Consider the following 23,879-nt stretch of genomic DNA (forward strand, 5'->3'; position numbering starts at 1 on the left):
GGTGAGGAGAGCAGGTGACAATGTCAGTGTGACTGTCATGAGTGGGGACCCACCATCCCGGTCCTACTTTTGTTTTTTTGTTGTTTGATTTCTTAAAATAAGATCTCATGTGGCTCAGCCTGACCTCAGACTCAGTCTATAGCCAAGGATGACCATGACCTTGAATTCTGCATCTGTCTCCTGAGTGCTGGACTTCCAGGAATACACTACCGTGTTTGGTCGTATGTGGTTCTTGGACTGAACTCATGGCTTCATGCAGGCTAGGCAAGTACTCTTCCAACTGAGCCACATCCAGCCCTGGCCCCACTCACCCTGTTCCTATTTCTACCCATATCTTTAGGAACTCAGTGGCAACAGAAGCCCAAGGCTGAACTGACCCCGCTGAAAGAAAACACGTTTTTCCTTCCCCTCATTCAAAAAAGACCAATGGCACACTGGCACACTGGTGTGAAGGCAAAGATCATTTGCACATTTTATTTAAAAGGAAACAGCTGTAAGATAGAAGGGCAGATGTTTTCTTTATTGTAAAGACAGCAGTTACAAAAGAGAAGTAATAAATATGACATTGGGAATTTTGTTAAAAAATACAACCCCCTGGTATTTGTGAGAAATCCCAAGAACTCACAAGATACAAAAATCTGTCCCACAGGTGACAGTACCTTTGCCTCAGCTCCATGGAGCTGGTGTCAGACACCAGAGGATGGTCATGACTTCTGGGATTTCAAAAGATCTTGCTGTGTCACTTGAGAATTTCAGGGGTCCATTCTGATTTGCATGGAGTCAGGTGACAGATATCCTTCTGCCCATTAATATTACTTCCAACAATTCTTTCATTCTTATAGTAAAGGGCTTAGAGTGGGAAAATGGCCGAGATGGGAAGAAAAGGATGAGGGGAACGACAAGGTAGGTACTGTTCAGGGCCAGGAGACAGGCAATATGATAGCAAGCTAGTCCCCAGTTGGAGAGGGGATAGGTAATGATCCACAAGTCCTTCAAATCCCACCATAACACTAGGATGGAGAGTGGTGAAAAAGAAGTCAACGGAATCTGAGCAGTGACAAGAAGAGATGGTAACCAGGAAACAATGCAGGATGACAGGGGAGACCCATCCGAGACATGGGCGACATGTCCTCTGAGGACCATAGATGAACAGGACTCGTTGACAGAGAACCGTGCAGGGACAAGGGTGGTTTCCTAGAAGAAATAAGTCTCCACTACAGATAACAGCAGAGGAGTGCAGGCAGGAAAGGTCAACTGGCAAGCCTTTTGGAGGAGGCCAAGACCCTGGGAAGGATGAAAGCAGTCTCCGAGTATCCAGAGGCACTAAGGTGTGGAGGGGGAGGTCATTAAGGCAGAGGGCAGCGGGGGTAAAAATGTGAACATTGTGGTCATCTCCTCCAGGGTGTAAGGCACAGCTGTGCTCATGGGTCAGGTCAGCGGGACTATGCGCTGAAAGCAGCCTTGAGCTCCCGGAAGGCTGCCTGGCGGAGCCTCCTGGCCTCCTCCTGCCGTTTCCGCTCATCTTGCTCAGCTTTTAACTCTGCTTCAAATTTACTGGAGCATGACAAAGCCTGGGCCTGCAGAGAAATAGCAAACAGATGACACAGTAAGGGCAGGGAAGGGAATGGGGATGCTGGCACCCAAGTCTTTTTTTTTTTTTTTTTTTGTCTTTTTGGTTTTTTCAGACAGGGCTTCTCTGTGGCTTTGGAGGCTCTCCTGGAACTAGCTCTTGTAGACCAGGCTGGCCTCAAACTCACAAAGATCTGCCTGCCTCTGCCTCCCGAGTGCTGGGATTAAAGGTGTGCGCCAAACGCCCTGCGGCACCCAAGTCTTTGCAGTGGACTTGCAAACTCTGAACAAATGGAGCTGTCACTGCCCATGGCATGTGCTCCAATGACTCCTCTTCCTTTGGTCCAGGTGAGTGGGGGTACCATTGCTTTACTGGTAACTGGTTTTTACTTGCTTCTATCTCCTGGGTTTGCTAGTTCTCGATTCTTTTTCAGGGTACTAGTGAGTGCCCACTATTTCATGTTGGTAGGCCAGCTGTCCTGTGACGCCACTTCCCCAAACTCTTGCCCACATTTACATTCCTTTGATTTCACAACACTATCACTACATTCTGGTGGACCAGTCCTGAACCAGGGTCAGCGCTACTCTCAGACCTCAGCGGAGAAGGTTCTTTGTGCATCAGCTAGAGGGCAGTAGACAAAGAAACTCAGCACCAGTTGAGGTGCAGAGAATAATCGACTATGGAGTACTCAGGCACCAATGGGCACCTATATCATACTCTCTCACCAAGCCTCAGGGAGAATCATTGAAGAGTGGGTAGAAACTCTAAAAGCTAGAGGTCAGGGGTGGGGATGGGCTGAGGTGGGAGGGGGAGGGGGTGAGGGGTGCCCCAGCTGAGTGATAGCTGCACTCATGAACTCACAGCAGCTGTGGCTGCCTGCATGAGACTTGCACACGATCAAGCCAGTCACCATTCCTAGCATAGAGTATAGTAGGAATGGGGTTCAGGAGGCCCCATCCTTGAAGATGTACAGGCAGCTGATGGCTTCTGGGACAGAGAGTGAGTTTTAAGAGTGTGACTCCTGGTAGGCCGAACATGCTTCAGTGGATGGCCCCACACCCAAAGGTGTATGGTTAGCAAAAAAAATGGAGTTAATTGGTTTTTGTTTGCTTGTTTTAGGTTTTTTTTTTTTTTGGTTTTTCGAGACAGGGTTTCTCTGTATTGTTTTGGAGGCTGTCCTGGAACTCACTCGGTAGACCAGGCTGGCCTCCAACTCACAGAGATCCGCCTGCCTCTGCCTCCCCAGTGCTGGGATTAAAGGCTTGCGCCACCAACACCCGGCCTTGTTTTAGTTTTTGACACAAGATTTCTCTGTATAACCCTGGCTGTCTTGGAACTCACTCTGTAGACCAGGCTGGCCTCCAAGTCACTGAGATCCACCTGCCTCTGCCTCCACTGCTGTGATTAAAGTTGTGGGCCGCCACCACCCAGCATTTTTTTTTTTAGGGATGCAAGTTGTGGGGTGGAGGGAAGAGATGGATTTGGGAAGAATTAAAGAAGGAGCTGGAGCAAAAATATAAATTATCAAAGAATAAAAATGTTTTTTAAAACATTACAACATTCTAGGTGGAAGATCTCTGGTTGGGTTTGCGTCTGATGATGGGCTGCAAGGGGAAATCTTTATAATAGCTTTCTGGATGAGGTGGATGCTGGGAGGCAAACTTGGGTCCTCCGGAAGAACAGGACATACTCGTTCTCTCTAGCCCCAATACAGCCCAGAGGCAGGTGGATCTCTGTGAGTTCAAGACCAGTCTGGTCTACAAGAGTTAGTTCCAGGACAGCCTCCAAAGTCACAGAGAAACCCTATCTTGAGAAAACAGAAAACAAACAAACAAAACCTTATTTGGTACCACCTCTCAACGGCACACTGTGTATGTGATTTCATCAAAGACTGTGATACAGCCCTTGAAGGCAGCTGTTCCAGATTGCACCCCCACCATCATGGACCAGAAGCACTCCCACATACACTTGGCCAAAGCTTGCCATCATCATCCTCGGTTTCTTGCCCATTTGATAGTCAAATATTGTCTTCTCTCATCTCTTCCCTGGAGAGTTACCTACTCTTGCTGTTGATATTTCCATTGTCTCTTCCTAGTTTGGCAGGTGTTTTACAGTATATCTCAAGCCTCCACAGTGCTTAAAATCTTGATGTCATTTATCAACCATTTACTCTTGCCTTTTATGTCATGTGTGTACATGTGACGGTACACATACATGCAGAGACCAGAGGACAACTTTGACTGTAGTTCCTCAGGTGTCCACCTTGTTTTAGGCTGGAGCTCACTAAGTACTCTGGGCTGGCTGTCTTGGGAGCCCCAAGGATCCAAATACATCACCATGCCTAGCTTCTATTTCAAGTAGGTTCAGGGGATTGAATTCATGTCATCATTCTTGCAAGGCAAGTGCTTTGCCAACTATCTCTCCAGGCCTATGTACCATTTTATATGGGATCTGGGGGATAGAGCAGAGGCAGGTGCTTGAGCATATAAAAATGTTCACATCTGAGGTTTCTGGAACCAACTCCTCCATGTACACAAAAGGCCAGCTGCACCTTCAACTCTGCCTGGCACAAGGTTCACATTTGCCCATCCCTCTCAATAAGGCCCACCCTCACTGCCATGATTTAGTATGCATGCTGAGGACACACTTTTTAATAAATAATAAATGAAAGAAATCTCTTCCACCTGGAGAGAAGATTCAGTGGCTAGGAACACTTGTAGAGGACCAAGGTTCAGTTCCCAGAATTCACCTGACAGCTAACAACTCTCAGAATTTCCAGTTCCAAGGATTCTGGAACCCTCTTCTGGCCTCTACAGGTACATGGTGCACACACACACACACACACACACACACACATATGCAGAGAAAACACTCATACACATAAAAACAAATAAATCTTTCAAAAACCAATCATAAGAATAGTGGCTAAGCTGGGCAGTGGTGGTGCATACCTTTAGTCCTAGCACTCAGGAGGCAGAGGCAGGTGGATCTGAGTTGGAGGCCAGCCTGTGCTACAGAATGAGTTCCAAAATAGCCCAGGCTGTTACACAGAGAAACCTTGTCTTGACCCACCCCACTCCAATCTCCCCCACTCCTCCATGCCCCACACCCCCCAAAAAAGAATAGTGGCTAGATCCACTGTGACTTGGAATTTGGGGATTTCTGGACAGAGCTGGGTCTTCAATGGCCTTCTTCCCAATCTATCTCCTCACAGTGGTCCCTGATCCCTCCCATTACTCCCTCTTTCAACTGGAAGGAAACAGAGATTCTACTACCTTTAAGTATGCTGGAGCTGGCTTGTAACTGCTCAAAAACCAACTGCCTCGTTCCTGGAATGTCTGTGAGCTGTTTATAAAATTAGTCATTACAAAATTTTAAATCATCCGGGCGTTAGTGGTGCACACCTTTAATCCCAGCACTTGGGAGTCAGAGGCAGGTGAATCTCTGTGAGTTCAAGGCCAGCCTGGTCTACAGAAGAGTTCAAGAGCAGGCTCCAAAGCAATACAGAGAAACCCTGTCTCGAAAAACCAAAAAAATTTTTTTAATTGTATGAATCTACAGTCAACTGCACCAAAAGCAAAAGGATTGAGTACTGAAGGACCATCACATTCTGATGATCTCAGCACATTTTATTTTATCTGCTAGGGCTGTGCCCCCAGCATGGAAGTATTGAGTGATGACATGATGACTGTGAACAGCTTTTCTGTTCCACATGCGTCCACATTCCATTGAGAGTTTGAACTCTGCCTCGGTGTGAATATTTATACCTCAGGAAACGCCAACGTGACACATTTGACCTTCGTTGTCTCTGTTAAAAATGCAGGTGAAGCTTAAAAATTTGTTGTCTGTTGCCTTTGCATTATGAGGGGATGACCTTTTGGTACTTGGAATCATCCATAAGAAATTGCTCAGCACATCAAGAAATGAAGTAGTTTTTTTCCTCTTCCTCTCCTCTCTCTCGTGTGTGTGTTTCTCTGCCTGTGTGTGCCTCTCTATATCTGTCTCTCTCTGTTGGCGGTGCCTGTGTGTGGAGGTCAGAGGGCAGCCTCAAGTGTTGGCCTTCACCCTCACTTTGTTTGAGACAAGGTTTCTTTCTTGCTCATCTCTCTGTATTCAGACTAGCTGATTTGCTAGCCTCTGGGGTGGGGGTTGCTTCTTTCCACCTCCCTTCTTGGCACAAGAGCACAAGAGAACTGGGGTTATAGATGTGCTCACATGCCCAGCTTCACAAGGGCTCTGGGGATCTGAACTCTGCCCCTCCTGCAGCAAACACGTTAACCACTGGGTCATCTTGAAGTCCCCACCCAACCAGGGTAAAAGGTCCAAGGCTCACTTCCTGGTTTGGAAACCCACCATCTGCCAGGTAACAGTAGCACACACCTTTAATCCCAGTACTCAGGAGGCAGAGGCAGGCAGATCTGTGAGTTCAAGGCCAGCCTGGTCTTCAGGGCAAATTCCAGGACAGCCAGGGCTACACAAAGAAATCCTGTCTTGAAAAACAAACAAAAACCCAATCCCTGAGCTCAAAAACTCATCAATCTCTGGATTTGCTCCAAGCTCAGGACTTGAAATCCCACTAATCTCCACCCTGGAAACTCCCTCTACTCTTATCACACCAAGAAACCCTATATAAACCTGTCTCCTGTTCAGTTCCCAGTTGCTTCTCACCCAAGCCACCCTCTTGTGTGAGGTCTGTTATGCAGTGTGGCTTTGTGGTATTCCTTGGCTCCTGACTGCCAGGATACCTTCCCCTCACAGCTGTGACACTTCCATGTGGAAAACTTCTCTCTCAGAACTATAACACTTCCCCTGGGGAAATCTTTCCCCTCACAGCCACAACATTTAAATGCAGGATGCCTTTCCTCTCAGAGCTCTAACACTTACCCCACCCTCCCAACTTGAGACACAGTCTCACTACATAGCTCTGGAAATCCCGATACTAGCTTTGTAGCTCAGGCTAGCCTCAAACTTGCAGCAAGCCTCCTACCTCAGCTCCTCAAGGACTGGGTTTACAGGCATGCACTATCAAACCCAGCCTGAGGTTCAGTACTCATGCTTTCACTTTTTTATGAATTATCTTAAATGATGAACCAACATTCATATGGAGACTATTTTTTTAAATCATATCTTTATGTTTAGGTGGTTTGCTTGCATGTAATTCTGTGCCCCACATTGCATGTCTTCTACCTGCAAAGGCCAGAAGAGGATTTTTGGAAGCCCTGGAATTGGAGTCACAGACAGTTGTAAATGGTCATGTGAGTGCTGGGAATCAAACCCAGGTCCTCTGGAAGAGTGCTCTGAACCACTGAGGCTTTCTCTTCAGCCCTGGAAACTACTCTCTTCTGTCCATTGCAACCACAATCTGGCAACAGATGCAAGAGTACAGAAAAAAAAACACCTCTGAGGATCAATATCTACGTGAAGTATGATATACAATGTAAAATATGTTATTTGTATAATTTGTAGCAAACGGGAAACATGCCGTTTGTGCTTCTAATAGGGTCTCCTGTAGACCAGACAGATCTTGAATTCCATACACAGTTGACTAGATGTAAGGATTCAGGTATTATGCTAACCCCGCCCCCTGGCAACTGGCAAGGTAAGCACACAGGCATTCAGGCAGATACTTAGACAGCTCAAAGGGCCCTGTGCTGCGTGACTATGTCATGCGGTATGTGTCTACGTAAGGACTCTGTAGGCGAGTGCAAGCTTCCCCTTTTAAGCGAGCTCCTCCACCTGTTCATTCCTTCTTTCCTCCCTTATCATCCTCATTCTCCCTTCCCCCTTCCATCTCTGTTCCCCCTTCCCCTTTCCCGGTTGGCCAACACCTACCCCTCCCTTTGTTCCCTTCTCCCAGTAAACTCCGGGTTTGTCGTGTTTTCCTCATCGCCTGCAGTTTCAGCAAAACAACTTTAGAGCCTTGAACTCTTCTTTAGCGTTCCTACCTCTGCCTCCTGAATGCTAAAGTTACTAGATATTATAGTTTGTTGCTAAATGTTTGCCAAGCAATTACTAATGTCTAAGCTTCAACTTCCTTATCTTCAAGAAGAGACAACAGTTGGGTCTTAGTGGCAAATGCTTGTGTTCCCAGCACTACGGTGATTATAGCAGGAAGATGGAAAGTTCAAGGTCAGCCTACACTACAGGAAACTGTCTCAAGTCAAACACACAAACAAAAAACACCTACTTCCGGGGTGTTAGCATACTAAACTGAAGCCTTGGAGGGGGTCTGGCCCTGCACCAACACTCCCCCTCCCTCTCCACCATTCCTAGTTAGGACAGCAGGGGAGGGAATTCCGCCATCTCTTCACTCAGGAATCTTTCATTTCCTCCATTACAAGTTTTGCCTCTGGGTTCTATAGCCCACCCCTGACCCTAAACCCCCACCCCATAACCTATCTGATCAGTCATCTTGCTTTTTATGTCCATGGTTCCTAGGCAATTTCTCCCTGGTAGGAAAACATACTGACTTCTCTCAGAGGCTGCAGAGTAAACAAAGACGTTCTTACCTAACCCTAAGCTGCTGTCTCACCTGCTCCAACATCAGCAATGGGGTCTTGGCTCTCGGGCTTCCTCCTGCTAGGTCCATCCCAACGCAATCAGCTCAATAGGGTGAATCTGACCCCTGAACATCTCTCCTGAGGGCTGGCCAGATGGCGTGCTGCCAAATTTGACAACCTGAGTTCAATCTGTTGGACCCACGTAGCGGAAGGCGAGAACTGGTAGGGCTGGAGAGTGACTCAGAGGTGATGAGCGTACACTGCTCTCTTCCACGTGGACTTGAATTCCATTCCCAGCACCCACGTCAGAAGGCTCAAAACCACCTGTAAGCTTACGGACATTTGACACCTCTTGCCTCTTTGGGCAACTGTAGTCATGGCCACAGACTCATACATACACATAATTAACAAAAATAAAATTTAAAAAGCCCAAACCGCTCTCGTCCAGCTAAGTAGCTTTTTTTCTCCAGTATTCCCTTGGGCTTCTGATGACTCCATCTTTTTCCTGAAGACAGAAATACAAAGCTTCCCGTGCAGTCCAGTCACCACGAAAATCCACTCTCGGCCACTCTCCTGCTGTTTCAATGTGTACTTGTGAAGATGGCTCCTACCCCTGTGTTACTGGATGCCCATAGAGCTTACTTTTTCCCTTCTTTCTTCCCATGGGACGCTCACCTGGCACGTGGAATCTGACCCCACACCCCAGGAGGGGGTTATGAGGACAGTCATATTCCAGCCATTGTCAATGGTGGCGATCCATCTTTACAGCAAGAAACACAGACCTCCAAGAAAGGCGGACGGATATTTTTATAGCCTCTGTGTGGTTACTGGAGGACCATTTGCAGCCATCACCACACCCATCAAACTCATCCATGTCTTTACTGTGCCTGAAGTTGTCTTGGACTTCACACCAGAGCCCAGTTTATTGCTTTTCCTCCTCAAACCACTCCCACTTGGGGGAGGGGCTTTCTTGATAACAAAAATTCTCAGCTTCCCTCCTCAATGCACACCTTCTGTTGGCCTTCCCCAAACTCCTAATAAGGTAGTCACAAACACAGAAGTTCTAAAGTTGTGTGTCTTTATGTTGCCCCTGGGCCCACTGTCACAAAGCTTGGCAAACTGATATTCCTCCCCAGGCGCCTATAGAAACCTCTCCTAGGAATCCGGCTCCTAGTGTCAGACCTTCCCAGCCAGTTCTGAGGGCTCTCCAGCCCCTGCAGCTGTGCTGTCCCAGCCTGGGTGCACCTGATGCCACCCACCTGCAGGGCTGGATCAACTCCTTGTTTCCTGGCAACACCCCCCACCCCCACACCCAAAAGAGTTTTAAAGAGACCCGGGTTGGGCCTGGGAGGCCAGTCTCCAGGTGTCTCTCAACCTGGGAATTACAAGCAGGGGCCATCTGACCTCAGAGTCACCTACCTCATAACAAAGGTGGGAAGTGGTGGCCCAGTTCCTAGGTCTCCATTCTTGCTTTTTGGCTTGCTTTCCCTGCTGTGGCACCAGCCCTTTGCCCTCCCACAACCCCATGCATTCTCCTTGGCCTCCAGGATGCCCAGTCCTCCACGCCACGGAGCCTTCGCTTGCAGCTCCCATGATCAGAACGCCTCCTTTCCTTGATTACAAGGTGAATCCCCATTTATCTTAGAGCATCTGCTACCAGTGTCATCTCCCTTACAGCCTCTCCCAAATCCAAGCGGTGCTTCCCTCTATTCGTCATTCATGCAAACATTTATTGAGGGCCATTACACATCGGGCGCTGTAATTACAAAGATAACACGCCTACTCTGCCTTTGAGTCTGGCTGAGGAGTCAGGCATATTTACACAGCAAGTAGGAAAAAGTTTATTGTTTTGTGCGTTTCATCTTTTCTCCTTATAAAAATAATGCACACTAATTCTACAACACTACAGAAGTATAAAATGTGTCCCTTCACGTAGCTATTACTATTTTCATATGTAATTATCTAGGCCGTATTCAGCATTTAAAGTCAGGTGTCCACATATTACTTTGCTTGACTTACTTTGGACACCTGCGTACACACACGACACAGCCTTGTCTCGAATCTTTGACGGCTACAGAATGAGTGAGCATATGGTCATGCCATGATGAACTCATCTCTGACAACTGAAGTTTAAGTTGTGTTACAGTAAATCCTTACCAAGTGTGCAAGCGCCTCGGAAGGGAGATGTTCCAGAGGCAGAGTACCAACTGCTCTGCAGACAGATTGATTGGCAGTCTCCCTTCAAGTGTCTAAGAGCACCTCGAACAGATACAAAACAGTGCCACTTGCATTCAGGAGAAGGATAGGCAGGAGTAGGCTGCCCTAGAAGGTGGTCCCAAAGGAGTAGAGTTCTCCAAACAGTGGCCTTGGGGTGAAGTTCTGGGCAAGGAGAGATACAGGTTCTGAGGATCAGTTGTGAAAATTCCCAGCAACATCTGAAGGACTGGATGGGGCTGGAACAGGGATCATAGGCAAGTCGTGACAGGTCCTGAATGCCCAGATGATATAGCCCCAGGGACCCATGTGCTTCACCTAGAGCATTTAGCTCAGTCTACCTTGACAGGGAACTGTCCTGGTACTCTTGGGCCTCAGTCCTAGGATCTTTCCCAAGTCTCAAGAGACTGCAAAGGTGAAGGCACTAATGGATGGACAGGTTCCATCACAGTGGAAGGGACCCTTCCTCATCACTGCCCCCACCCTCTGTGTCAACAAGTGATTGACTTTCCTCCCCACACTGTGCCCCCGCAGGAAGGCAAATGTTCTATCCCCTTCTTCCTGGGTTTCAGAAGTCAATGCACTGGCTGGTGTTCACCAACAGAGTCTATCTGCAAGCAGCCTCATAGACAAGTGAGAATGGTGTCCTGTTTCGAGCTCTAAACAGACCAGGATGTCACCAAGGTTGCTCTGTCCTGGGGTAAGCTAATGGAAGAAACTCAAAGTCCTCCAGAGGCCAGCAACTGACTGAAGACAGATGCATGTAATCCTGATGGCTGGGACTATGTGCTGACTGCTCCCCAAGAGCCAGGCAATTACTTAATACTGGACGTGCAAGCTCATCCAATCCCGCCAGTGCCTCTGTGGCACAAGTGGAAACGGCCAGTGTAGCAATGTGAGGGAGGGAGGGAGGGAGGCAGATCTCTTGCGCTGCCTGCTCGGGGTCGGGGGTGATGTGCCCATCTCACTGCACTCTGCTCTGCTTGGCAGCCGGGGTGAAGGGGCTGTCCTGCCTGTGTCTGCAGGTGTGCTCTGCAGAGACAAGGATGGCAGCAGCTAGCTCTGGACAGGTGCCTCAGTGTTCGGGGATTGTGAACTTGCAGGGCTATGAGGCTTCCCTCCCTCCTGATCATTTTCAGTGATGCAAACGTTGATTTGGGACAGACCATCCTGACACCCTTCCATGACCCCTTTCCTATTTGTCTGCAACCCATATGCTATTTTTTAAAATATTTATTTTTATTGATTTGTTGTTGTTGTTTGAGACAGGATTTCTCTGTATAGCCCTGGCTATCTTAAAACTCGCTCTGTAGACCAAGTTAATCTTGAACTCACAGAGATCCACCTGCCTCTGACTCCTAAGTGCTGGCACTAAAGGCATGTGCCACCACCACTGCCTGTGGAGTATGTGTGTATGTGTGTGTTCACAGCGGCCAGAAGAGGGCATCAGATTCCCTGGAACTAGAGTAAGATGAATTGTGAGCTGCCCAATACAGGTGCTGGGAACCAAACTCCAGTCCTCTGCAAGAGCAGCCTCTCTCCAGCCTTCCAACCCAGATGTTTAAGATGAGAAACGAAAAGGGGGGCAGGGCCTGTGGAAGTAACTCAAGGTCTAGAGGGAGAGTCTGTCTTGGAGCCTGGGGCCTCCTGGGCCAGGAGTCTTCTGTGCTGTGTGAGGGCACACTCTCACTTCCCAGTAGAGCCTTGTCCTGAGTAAGCTAATGCGTCACTGGACAGGGAGTGCCTGTCACCGGGACAGGGTAAAGGAAGCATGGTGGCTGGGTAGGGAAGGAACAGACACATACCTTGGCTTCAAAGAAGTTCTTGGCACCTTTGACGCCCTCCAGTGCAACGTCGATCTCAGAAAGCTTGGCCAATGCCAACAGCCCACTGTCTTCCTGCAGCTCACCGGCAGCCGCCTTGTGAAAAATGAGCAGGAACTGTGGGAGGAAGAGGAACCGGAGGGTTACTGCTATCCACGATGCCCCACCAACACATCCACAAGAATCCCTCTGGCCTTGACATTCTTGCCAAGAACTTGAAAAGGGTATTTTGTTTTGTTTTAAATAATAATTTATTTACTTTTATTCTATGTGCATTGGTGTTTTTCCTGCATGTATGTCTCTGTGAGGCTGTCAGATCTTGGAGTTAAGGAGAGTTGTGAGCTGCCATGTGGGTGCTGGGAATTGAACCTGGGTCCTCTTAACTGCTGAGCCATCTCTCCAGCCCCAACATTTATTTTTTAATTATATGTATATAGGGAGAGGATGCACATGTGTGGGTGCAGGTGTCCACAGACTGGAAGAGGGCCTTGGAACCCCTGGAGCTGGTGCTACTGGAAACTGGGCGCTACCTGATAAGAGTACTAGGAACCAAACTTGACTCCTTTGCCAAAGCAGCAAATACTCTTAGCCATCTCTTCTACCTGGAAAGGACATTAAGTCTATGCATGCATGGAGAATTATTTTGTCCCTTACCAGATCATCAAAACAAAAAAAGGGGTGGGCAGGGGTTGGTGGTGGTTAAGGGCATAGCTCAATGGTAAAGCAATGCTTGGAGTGTGTAAGGCCCTGAGTCCGATCCCCAGTACCAAATAGATTAACTGAATTAACTATTGTTCTCTCCCCATCCAGTAATGCCACTGTTGGGAACCTATTCCTTAAAAATCCACATAATAAGGTTGCAGAGTAGCTCAGTTGATAGAAAGCCCTGGATTCAACCTGTAATCCTAGTGTTTATTTATTTGATGGTCTTTATATCTTTGAGGCAAGGTCTTACTACGTAGCCTTGGCTGGCCTAGAACTGGCTATCTATAAATTAGGAAGATCTCAAAGTCATAGAAATCCATTTGTCTGTTTGTCTCCTGAGTGTGGGGATTGAAAACATATGTCTAGTTCTCATTCATTCATTCATTCATTCACTCATTCATTCATTCAGAGTGTGTGTGTGTGTGTGTGTGAGGGTGTGTGTGTGTGAGGAGGCCAGAGTTAGTTCTTGCCTTCAACCTTATTTAGGCAGGGTCTGTCATCATGTCTCTGCTGCTGCACTGTCCAGTCAAGACTAGCTGGCCCTCCAGCTTCTTACCAATGCTCCTGTCCCCACCTGTCATCTTCCTATAGGAATGCTAGGATTACAGACATGTGGTAAGGCACCCAGTTTTTTACATGTGTTCCAGGGATTAAACTTCAGTTGTTAGCCGGGCGGTGGTGGCGCACGCCTTTAATCCCAGCACTTGGGAGGCAGAGGCAGGCGGATCTCTGTGAGTTCGAGGCCAGCCTGGTCTACAAGAGCTAGCTCTAGGACAGCCTTCAAAGCCACAGAGAAACCCTGTCTTGAAAAACAAAAACAAAAACAAAAAAAACTTCAGTTGCTAGGCTTGCACAGTTAGTACAGTTGGAGCCTCTATCCATCCAGCCATTTCCCTGTTCCTTATACCCTATTTTTTAACTAAATAATTGGCTTTTTTTAGGGGTGTGTAAATGGTCTTGAACTCACAAAGATCCACCTGTCTCCCAAGTGCTAGGATTACACACCTTTATCATTACACCAGCCCCAACGTAATTATCTTATTTTTTAAAAGTATATATTTATTTAATGGTTATGCATGTGTGTTCGTGTGTGTGTGTGTGTGTGTGTGTGTGTGTGTGTGTGTGTGTGTACGTGTACCATGGCACACATGTGGGTTCTCTTATCCCACCATGTGAGTTCCTGAGACCAAACTGAGGTCATCAGGCCTGGCCTTTACCCACTGGAGCCTCCTCGATGCCCCTCCTCCCCGCCCCACCTTTTGAACATCTCTTAGCCACTTCTATTTTTTCCACGTGCTCTGGTTTTCCATGAGACGGCTTACCTTTCTTGTGGTTTACTAAGAGAACTTTGTAGGCCTTGGTATGTCTTAAATGCGTTAGCTCTGCTACTGGCCATTGAAGCAGGCTGTGACTATGGTTATTTTATTTGTTTACTCAGGTGTGGGGGTCAGGGGAGTCAGTTCTTGTCCTTCCACCACGAGGGTCCCTGAGATCAAGCCCAAGCCGGTAGGCTTGACATCACTGACATCAAGCATCTTTGCTCACGGAGCCACCTCCCCAGCCCTGTTATTTTTGATTTTGCTTCTTGAGACAGGGTTCCTCTACATAATCCTGGCTGTCCTGGAACTCACTCTGTAGACCAGGCTGGTCTCAGAATCATAGAGCTGGGTGTAGTGTTGCCTTTAATCCCAGCACTTAGGAAAACCTTCCCCAACACTAAGGTTACATAAACAGTCAGGCATGTTTCTGTCTAGTACTTTTATGGCTTTTCCTTAAAACATGTAAATATTTAATCTCTGAAATGTATTTTGTTCTATTGCAAGGGTAATCATTAACCTTATTTTCTTCCAAATAGTTACTTAGTAAGCCCCACATTTATTTTGCAATCCACTGTCTTCCTCCACATTCAAAATGTACAATCTGAACAAAGTAATCTTGGAGGGCAATTGTATTAGGGCCTCTACTGAATAAAATTTTAAATATCAGTCTCTCCTCTACCTGGCCCTCTCTCCCTGTGTTACTTTCTAATTATTTAAGCATTTTTTATAAAGCTAGCACGGTGGCTTGCACATGTAACATCAGCAGCAGGAGGCCGAGGTAGGAGGATTTTTAGGACAACATGGGCTATGGCATCAAACTCTAGCCCAAAACAAAACAAAAACAAACAGCAAACACCTGTGAATTAAAAAATCACCTTGTCACATCTTATTTGTTTTGTGTACGTGCATGCCATGGTGTATGCATGTGGAGGTCAGAGGACAACTTGGTTGTTTCTCTTCTACCATGTGTGTCCCCAGGACTGGATTCAGGTTGTCAGGTTTCACCCTCCCCAAAACCTACAATTTGAAGAGGGTGGCAATGGAGACATGGATTCATGGCTAAGAGCATGTGTTGTACTTGTAAGGGACTCAGGCTCTTTCCCAACAACCACACAGTGGCTCACAACTCCAGTTCTAGGGGATTGGGAGACCCTCTCCTGGCCTCTGTGGCTCACAACTCCAGTTCTAGGGGATTGGAGACCCTCTCCTGGCCTCTGTGGCTCACAACTCCAGTTCTAGGGGATTGGGAGGCCCTCTCCTGGCCTCTGTGGCTCACAACTCCAGTTCTAGGGGATGGGAGACCCTCTCCTGGCCTCTGTGCACACTAGGCATGAACATGGTATACATATACATCCATGCAGGCAAAACGTTTTATACACCACTGCAAGAGGTTTCTCCAGGTTTTCAGGTGCGATTGAAAGCATGTATAGAGGGAAAATACAGTCATCTTCCCTAAAGGATGCCTTTTCTGCTGGGTGGTGATGGCGCACCCTTTTACTCTCAGCACTTGGGAGGCAGAGGCAGGTGGATCTCTGTGAGTTCGAGGTCAGCCTGGTCTGCAGAGTGAGTTCCGGGCCAGGCCAGGACTGTTTCACAGAGAAACCCTGTCTCGAAACAAAAACGCCTTTTCTGAAAGACAGTCAACCACTTCAACAGACTTTCCAAATCCCAACCCCGGTGTCTTAGCTTTCAAGGCTACAACTTCCTCTGTGCTAGGAAGCCTGCTCTGTGCTTGCCCGTGTCACTCAATCCTCCCTCTGCCCTGGACACTGGTGAATACCAACCCACGAGATGAGGAGAGATGTGCGGGAATTTGTAGCTCCTCTGAGGTCCCCGGGGCTGTCTCAATTAACAGAAAAGCCACGTTCACCCACATGCAGCTTCCAACTCTCTCACTAGAGGCCACCAAAGACTCTGTTTGCAGCAGGTTCTTAGAGCCAGCACACTGGAGAGAAACCAAGCCTGGTGATGGAGGCCAGGCCCCCAGCAATGCGATGGCAGCCTGGAGGGTGGGGATGGCGGTGACTGCTGAGTTTCTCTTGGTTTTCTCTTCTCTCATTAAGAGAGAGATCAAGTAAAGACTTCAGCATTGCAAGTGTGAGCTGTGGATGGAGTAAATGCCTGCCCCTCAGCACCTGGTGCCTATGATGCTTTGGTCCCAAAAACGTTAAGAGGTGGTGGCCTTAAGGAGGCAAATAGGCCACTGAGAGGGGGATGCTCTGTATTCCTGTTCTCTCTCCGTGATGATCTGTCATCCACACTTACCCTGGGCTTTCCACCCCGAGTTCAAGCCTCTACAAGGAGCTCTGCAGAAGCCGGTGCCATGCCCTGGGCTCCCAGAACTGCAGGCCAAGACAATCCAGGCTGGGATGGTCTGTTATTACAAAAGAAACCAGTCCAGACACCTACTGTCCTTAAAGTACTCCACGGACTGGAGGTTCCCACAAGGAGAGCTACCTTCTACAGCAATGCTTCTCAGAGTCTCAGGGGGACCACTCAGGAAAGCGGGGGCATTGTCCCAGCTCAGCATCCGGGGGCTCTCCATTCCCCAGGACTCTGTTTTTTCAACAGGCAGGGCTAGTGAGATGGCTCCAACTATTTGTCATCAAGACTGACAACCTACGTCTGGTCCCCAGACCCACATGATGGAAGTTGTCCTCTGACCTCCACAGGTGTGCCGTGGCACCCATGTACCCCTTCCCTCAACACAAAATAAACAAAACGAATTTTTAAAATCGTGAGTGTTCACATCCACAGAAGGACATTGTGAACCAGAAACATTAACGAATCCCTTGGGCTTCTCCCAGCACTGCTTGCTCTGAGCCCTGAGGCCCAGGACATTTCAGGTAGCAGAAGCTCACTCTGCTTGACCATCAACAGCTTCCCCCATCATAATTCATTGTGAACCAGAAACATTAACGAATCCCTTGGGCTTCTCCCAGCACTGCTTGCTCTGAGCCCTGAGGCCCAGGACATTTCAGGTAGCAGAAGCTCACTCTGCTTGACCATCAACAGCTTCCCCCATCATAATTCAGGGGTCTCCTAACTCCAGCCAGTCAAAACAGAAAAGAGAAAAAGAAAATCCAGTTTAACCCGAAGGCATCCAGCATACCAGGCACTCCCATTTCACCCACTATAGTCACTGCAGTCTCCTTCACTGCCCAACCTTGTTTGTTTTCCTATTTATAGTCCACAAAGACTGGCATGGTGTCCAGTTGGAAAAGGTCCGAGCTGTGACTCTGAGAAAAGCAGGGGGGGGGGTAGAGAACAAAGGCTGAGGGCAGAGGGAGCTAGCGCAGTGCGGAAGCTCTTTCGGTCACAAGCCCAAGGAGGACACTGTCCTGAGATGAGGGGATTTTTAACTCATGACAATGGCTCCTGGTGTACAAGTGTTAGAGCTCTTCGTTTGTGACAGACATACATGTCTTACTTTAGGACCAAGGAGGTAACTTGCTATAGAAAAAGGATTTGTCAAGAACCCAAGAGCTCAAAGGGTAAAGGTGTGTGCTGCCAAGACTGATGACCTGAGTTCAAGCCCTGGACTGACTCCTCCAAGTTGTCCTCTGACCTTTACACATGCATGGAGACACATATATCCCATACAATAAATAAAGTAAAAAGAAATTAAAAAGAACCCCCAAGCCGGGCGGTGGTGGTGCACGCCTTTAATCCCAGCACTCGGGAGGCAGAGGCAGGCAGATCTCTGTGAGTTTGAGACCAAGCCTGGTCTACTTAGCGAGTTCCAGGACAGGCTCCAAAACAATACAGAGAAACCCTGTCTCGAAAAAACCAAAAAAAAAAAAAAAAAAAAAAAAAAGAACCCCCAAGGGTAAATCAAGATGTGATGGTGCTCGCCTGTAATCCCAGCACTTAGGAGGTAAAGGCAAGAAGATCAGGAGTTCAAGGTCATCCTCAGCTACATGGTGAGTTTGAGGCCAGCCGTCACTATACTGTGTAAGACCCTGCCTTCAGGGATGGAAAGACGGCTTCAGCAGTTAACAGCAGTTGCTGTTCTTGTTGAGGACCCAGGTTTGGTTCTCCGTTTCCACATGGAGTCTTACTACCATTTGTACCTCCAGTTCCAGGGGATCTGATGCTTTCTTCTGGCCTCAAAGGCACCAGGCACACATGTGATAATAAACAGGTGTACATATAGACAAAACATTCACACACATAAAATAGTAATTTGTAAAACAATGTTTTTAAGGCCCTCTCCTCACCCCTAATATCACACACACACACACACACACACACACCACACACACCACACACACTACACACACACACACACACACACACACACACACACACACACACACACAGACAGACCCAGTGGACTATGGTGATACATGCCTGTAATCTCCAGCACTGAGGAAGCTAAGATAGAAAGATTGCTACTTGTTCAAAGCTAGCCTATGCTACATAGCAAATTCTAGGCTATGTCACTCCAAGGTGACCAGGCATGTGGTACAAGGCTACAGGTTTAGCACTTGGGGAGCTAAAGCAGAAGGGTCCCATGTCTGAGGCCAGCCTAGGATAAATTCTGCTTCCAGGAAAGCAGAACGTTCTCAAGAGACACGCACTGCTCTGACAGCTTGAGGTTTGCCTACAAGCCCAGGTGGCTTCTGCCATGCGTAGACACAACAAAGCAAATCACAGAGCAGGGTGATGCTTGTGGGGTCTAGATGGTTGCATCTTCTTACACTTCCAAGCCTACATGCCTAGTAAGACCTAGAAATGCGACCAAGACAGGACTTGGAGCTCACAAAGGATTGAGGGGAATGTCACTGGAGCTTGTTTACAGCTGGCAAAACTGCTTTAGAGGTCTCCAAGCATTGGATGTCCACTTCTGTGAGAAATGGCCACACTAGAAGCTAACCAAAAGATGGCCAATCTAGTAGCTTAGATTAAGTTGGATCATCTATGGGTGGCCTCAGAATAAAACAGGAGAGAGGATGTTGGAGAGATTGCTCAGTGGTTAAGAGTATTGCTCTTAATCCCAATGGCCTGGCTGATTCAGAAAAATAGAAAATGGTGTAATTCTATCATCCTGTCATTAGGATGCTGTCACAAGTTATATGACATCACATTCAACTGAAACATCTCAAAGTCTTCCAATAAAACCTAAACACACCAAAAAAAAATTATATAAGAAGTTAGGCATAGTGGCTCACAGGCAGAAACTCAGAACAATCCTCCTGCCTCAGCCTTCATGTACTTGAATTACAAATATAAGCTACCATGAAAGATTTTTTTTTGAGACAGGTTCTCATGCAATTCACTATGTAACTGAGGCTGGCCTTCAACTCATGGTTCTCCTCTGTGTCCAGGAGTGCTGGGATTATAGGAACATTTCACCCACACAGTTTACAGGAGATGCGTTTAAAAGCTTAGCTGAAGATTAAACATGCATCCAAAGCGCATGCTTAACAGGCAAAGTCATTTGTGCTCAGGGGCTGCGGACTGGGGCTTCTCAGGCTCAGCAGGCCGAAGGTACCTCCCGGAAGCTGAGCTTGCCGTCGAAGTCTTCATCCACCTCTTTGATCATAGTCTTCAGGCCCAGGTGGGTCTGGGGGGCCCCCAGCTTCTCCATCATGAGTTTCAGCTCCATCAGGTCAATAAAGCCATCTCTTCCTGCATCATACCTGCACAGTCAAAGGAGGTAAGGTCAGGACAAAATGATACATGTTCGTTTCCCAGATGTGTAACTCTTCTGGCTTTATCCACTGAAAAGTTACTTAATTGCCTCCTGCTTTGGTAAGGCTCTTCAGGCCACTTCACCACAGGTGACCCCTCTAGGCAACCTCATCAGGAGGGAGCCCCCCACAAGGCCACCTCATCAGACGAGACCTCTCTTTGAACAAAAAGTTTGACTTTGTGCTTTGCACTCTCAAAATGGATCTCATTCAACATGTTGATTTTCATTTATTTTATCTCCTTCGTCTCCTTCATTTTCAGTCAACCAACACAGACCCAACACCGCCAAATGTTGGACTCTGGGCATGTAGTGGGGCATGCTCTGAAACCCAACAAACAAAACAGCCACAGGCCTGATGTCTCTGCCACACCCATTCCTGGCAAACCTCCCTCCTGCTCGTCTTCTTTTTTTTTTTAATAATTTATTTATTCTTATTTATGTACAATGGTGTTTCACCTGCATGCGAGGGTCCCAGATCCTCTGGAACTGTAGTTACAGACAGTTGTGAATTGCCATGTGGGTGCTGGGAACTGAACCCAGGTCCTCTGGAAGAGCTGACGGTACTCTTAACCACTGAGCCTTCTCTCCAGCCCCTCCTGCTTGTCTTCTGTCTTTGAAGCTGCTTTATGCCCCAGTTGTGGCTGTGAAGTGGGTGCAGTCTCGCCTCAGGCTCCATGCTTCTACTTCCAGGTCACTTATCTCCAGGCCTGAGTAGTCACAGCTGGGTGGCTGCCCCTCTCCTGGCTGTCACTCTAGTCATGGATCCCTGTCTGTAAATAAGACCAGCTTCATGGGGTGAGAAGTCTACCTTGACCCCTTCTCCTTGAGACAGCCATCTTCAGGTACCTGCTCTGTGACTCCTCCCAGAGCATATGGCCTCACAGGACTTTCCAAGGGCTTCTTGACTCCCTTCCCAGAGAGTCCTCCTTATACTTCCTGCTACTTCCTACTTCCCACTATACAAGTGCTCCATCCGCCTGTACGCCTACACACCAGAAGAGGGCATCAGATCACATTGAGATGGTTTTGAGCCACCATGTGGTTACTGGGAACTGAACTCAGGACCTCTGGAAGAGCAGCCAGTGCTCTTAACCTCTGAGCCTTCTCTCCAGACCTTCCCAGAAACCTCTTGTTGCTCAGGTCTGAAGAACTTGCTTTAAAGAACAAATAAGAAGTGACAGCGCTCTGGAGAGAAAGGCAGACAGATCTCTGTGAGCTCTAGGCCAGCTTATTCTAAATAGTGATTTCTAGGACAGCCACGCCTATGAAGAGAGACCCCCCCCACACACACACATCTCAAAAAAGAGAAAAGAAAAAAAAGAACAAATAAGAGGCTTGGGATGAAGCTCACTTGTTTTTCATTAGGCAGGATGCCCCGGGTTCCACTCCCCAGCACCACATACACAGAAATAAGAATGAATCAGCTCGAGGGATGAGGGGTACACATCTTTAATCCCAGCACTTGGGAGGCAGAGACAGGTGAGTCTGAGACTAGCCTGGTCTACAGAGTGAGTTCCAAGACAGGCAGGGCTACACAGAGAAACCCTGTCTCAAAAAACAAAACAACAACAAAAGAATGAATCAATGAGTTCTCTATACCCAAGAACTGGGAACCACCCAAGAGTCCAGGGACAGATAGGTTGGTAAGCACAATGGGCTCACCCATATTATGCCGGATAGAATAGTTCCAGAATGGAATATTCTTCAGCAATAAAAGGAAGAGAACTTTGATGCCTGCTGCCACATAGGTGTCCCTCAGGGATGCCACGATAAGACAATGAGTCAGTCACAAAAGGACAGCAGCCAAACTCACAGAGACAAGGTTGAAGGATGTTTTCTGGGGTTGGAGGGATGGTTTAACGGGTAAAGGTCCAGTCTGGGATAAGGAAAGGGTCAAGTTAGTGGTGCAACACTGCGTACATGCTTAATGCCCCTGAGCTGAGTTCACTTGAAAGGTTAAAACGGTCGTTTTATTGCCTTTGCTTTATTTCTAATTATGTGCATGCATGTGAATATGTGTGTGGGTATGTGCCCATGAGTGCAGGCGTTCACAGAAGCAGATCACCCTGGGATCGAGTTACAGGAGGTTGTGAACTACCTGATGTGGGTGCCGGAAACCAAGCTTGGGTCCTCTGATAAGAGCGGTGCTCACTCAACCATCCAGGGGTCCATTCCTCACTTTCTGTGCGTACTCCTGTGTGTGTGTGTGTGTGTGTGTGTGTGTGTGTGTGTGTGTGTGTGAGTGTGTGTGTGTATGTGCACATGCATGCTGGCATGCAGCAGGGCTCCACTCTGTAGCTCAGACCAGCCTGAAATTCACTCTGAACTTCCTAAGAGCTGGTTTGTAGTTGTGTGCAACTATACCAGCTTGAAGTAGTTACTTTTTTTTTTTTTTGGTTTTACGAGACAAGGTTTCCCTGTATTGTTTTGGAGGCTGTTGGTCCAGCCCAGCCTCGAACTCACAGAGATCCACCTGCCTCTGCCCCCCCCCCCAGTGCTGGGATTAAAGGCGTGCGCCACCACCGCCCAGCTTGAAGTAGCCACTTTTGTTATGCACATTTTACTCTATTTTTTAAAAATTACAGTCAGTCTTTTCCACTATCCCCCCCTGCCCCACCCCCATACTGAAAAAGCAGGTCTGTTGAGAACCACCACCATTCACCAAGAAATGTAGCCTGTGGGCAAGTCTAACTGTGGGCGGTGGCATTTAAAGGCCACCTTGTCATGCTGGAGAAGGGGCAGGACACACTGACACACTCCATTCTAGCCACAGTGGCTGCCTCATGCTATTCCACCCATTGCAAACACAGGCAGCGCTCCCTCCTCTGCTCTGTGGCCTTCCTGCTCCCCAATAGCATCCATTGTATGTCCTTTTCTGGTGCCACCCTCTCCTACTGGCTGTTTCTCCCTTGGGTCCTCTGAGCTCCCACTGGGTACACAAGAGTTACTCTACAAAGTTTACGGGCAAGATCTCTATGTAACTGGTGATGACCTCTGAGAATCCTGTAATATGGGAGCCCCATGTCTGGAAATTAACAGGAAGCCTCCAGGTTTCTAGATAAGCCAGCCCAGGACCTGGAAGCATCCAAGGATGATGTGTGATCAATTCAAGCACCGAGGTATGAGGATCCATGCCTGTGATCCCAAACATCCGAGGCAGGCACATCTCAGTGATTTAAAACCCAACCTGGGCTACATAGCTTGAGACCCTATCTCAAAACAAGCAAACAATGATTTCCATGGGTTTGCCAAAACTGACTCAGTGTAGACCCTGTTTACCTACTTTTTTACTTAAAAATCAAAAGATCTAAAGCTAAGAATGTAATTTGGTGGTACAGTCCTTGTGTGAGGTTCCAAACTATTCTCCCAGAGCCATGGAAATAGGTGTTTGAGCTATTTTCCTTTTTGGGTATCACAAATGGTACCACTTTCAGAGTGGAGATGTGGCACAGTGGTTAAGAGCATGGATTGTCTTGCCGAAGACCCAAGTTCCCAGCACGCACATCAGAGAGCCTACATCCACCTATAACTGGAGTTCCACGAGATTTTATACCTTCTTCCAGTCATTGTGAGTATGAGCACACACGGTAGACATGCACATTCTAATAAATAAAAATACAACTTAGAAACATGCATGCTTTTAATCCCAGCACTTGGGAGGCAGAAGCAAGTTGATCTCTGTGAGTTCTATCCTGCCTGGTTTACAGAGTGAGTGCCAGGACAGCCAGGATTGTTTCACAGAGAAGCCCTGTCTTGAAGAAAAACAAGAAGGAAAAAAGAAAATAAACATATATCTTAAAAAGGAAACTCTTCAGAAGTCTAATCCGTTTTTTACAACAATGCCATACCATGCAGGCACCATACATTCGCCTCATAGGAGAACACGGAGAAGACAAGCTGACATTAACCTGGAAGCTTCATCCCTACTGGCCAGCTTTCAGTGTTAGAAGGTGCTACAAACACTAACAGGGGAGAAAAGGAATCGTCACTCTTGCCCAACTGTGAACCCTCTAAGCTAAACAGTAGCACAAATGTATGGGAGTAACCAAC

At 47.6% G+C, this 23,879-nt stretch overlaps 1 protein-coding gene across 1 annotated transcript in view; it reads right to left on the bottom strand.

Annotated features, from left to right (window-relative positions):
* Window positions 1–499: 499 nt before the first annotated feature.
* Window positions 500–23,879, bottom strand: part of Efhd1 (EF-hand domain family member D1) — a 49,383-nt gene continuing 26,003 nt past the window's right edge. Inside the window, exons 2-4 of the mRNA XM_005082238.4 lie at window positions 19,629–19,776; window positions 12,090–12,224; window positions 500–1,577 (exon numbers count right to left, since the gene is read on the bottom strand). Of these exons, the coding sequence (XP_005082295.2) occupies window positions 1,443–1,577; window positions 12,090–12,224; window positions 19,629–19,776 (418 nt within the window). The 3' untranslated portion in view covers window positions 500–1,442. The remainder of the gene's footprint in view (window positions 1,578–12,089; window positions 12,225–19,628; window positions 19,777–23,879) is intronic.

The sequence above is a fragment of the Mesocricetus auratus genome, unplaced genomic scaffold, assembly GCF_017639785.1.
Source record: "Mesocricetus auratus isolate SY011 unplaced genomic scaffold, BCM_Maur_2.0 Super-Scaffold_100010, whole genome shotgun sequence".
NCBI lineage: Eukaryota > Metazoa > Chordata > Mammalia > Rodentia > Cricetidae > Mesocricetus > Mesocricetus auratus.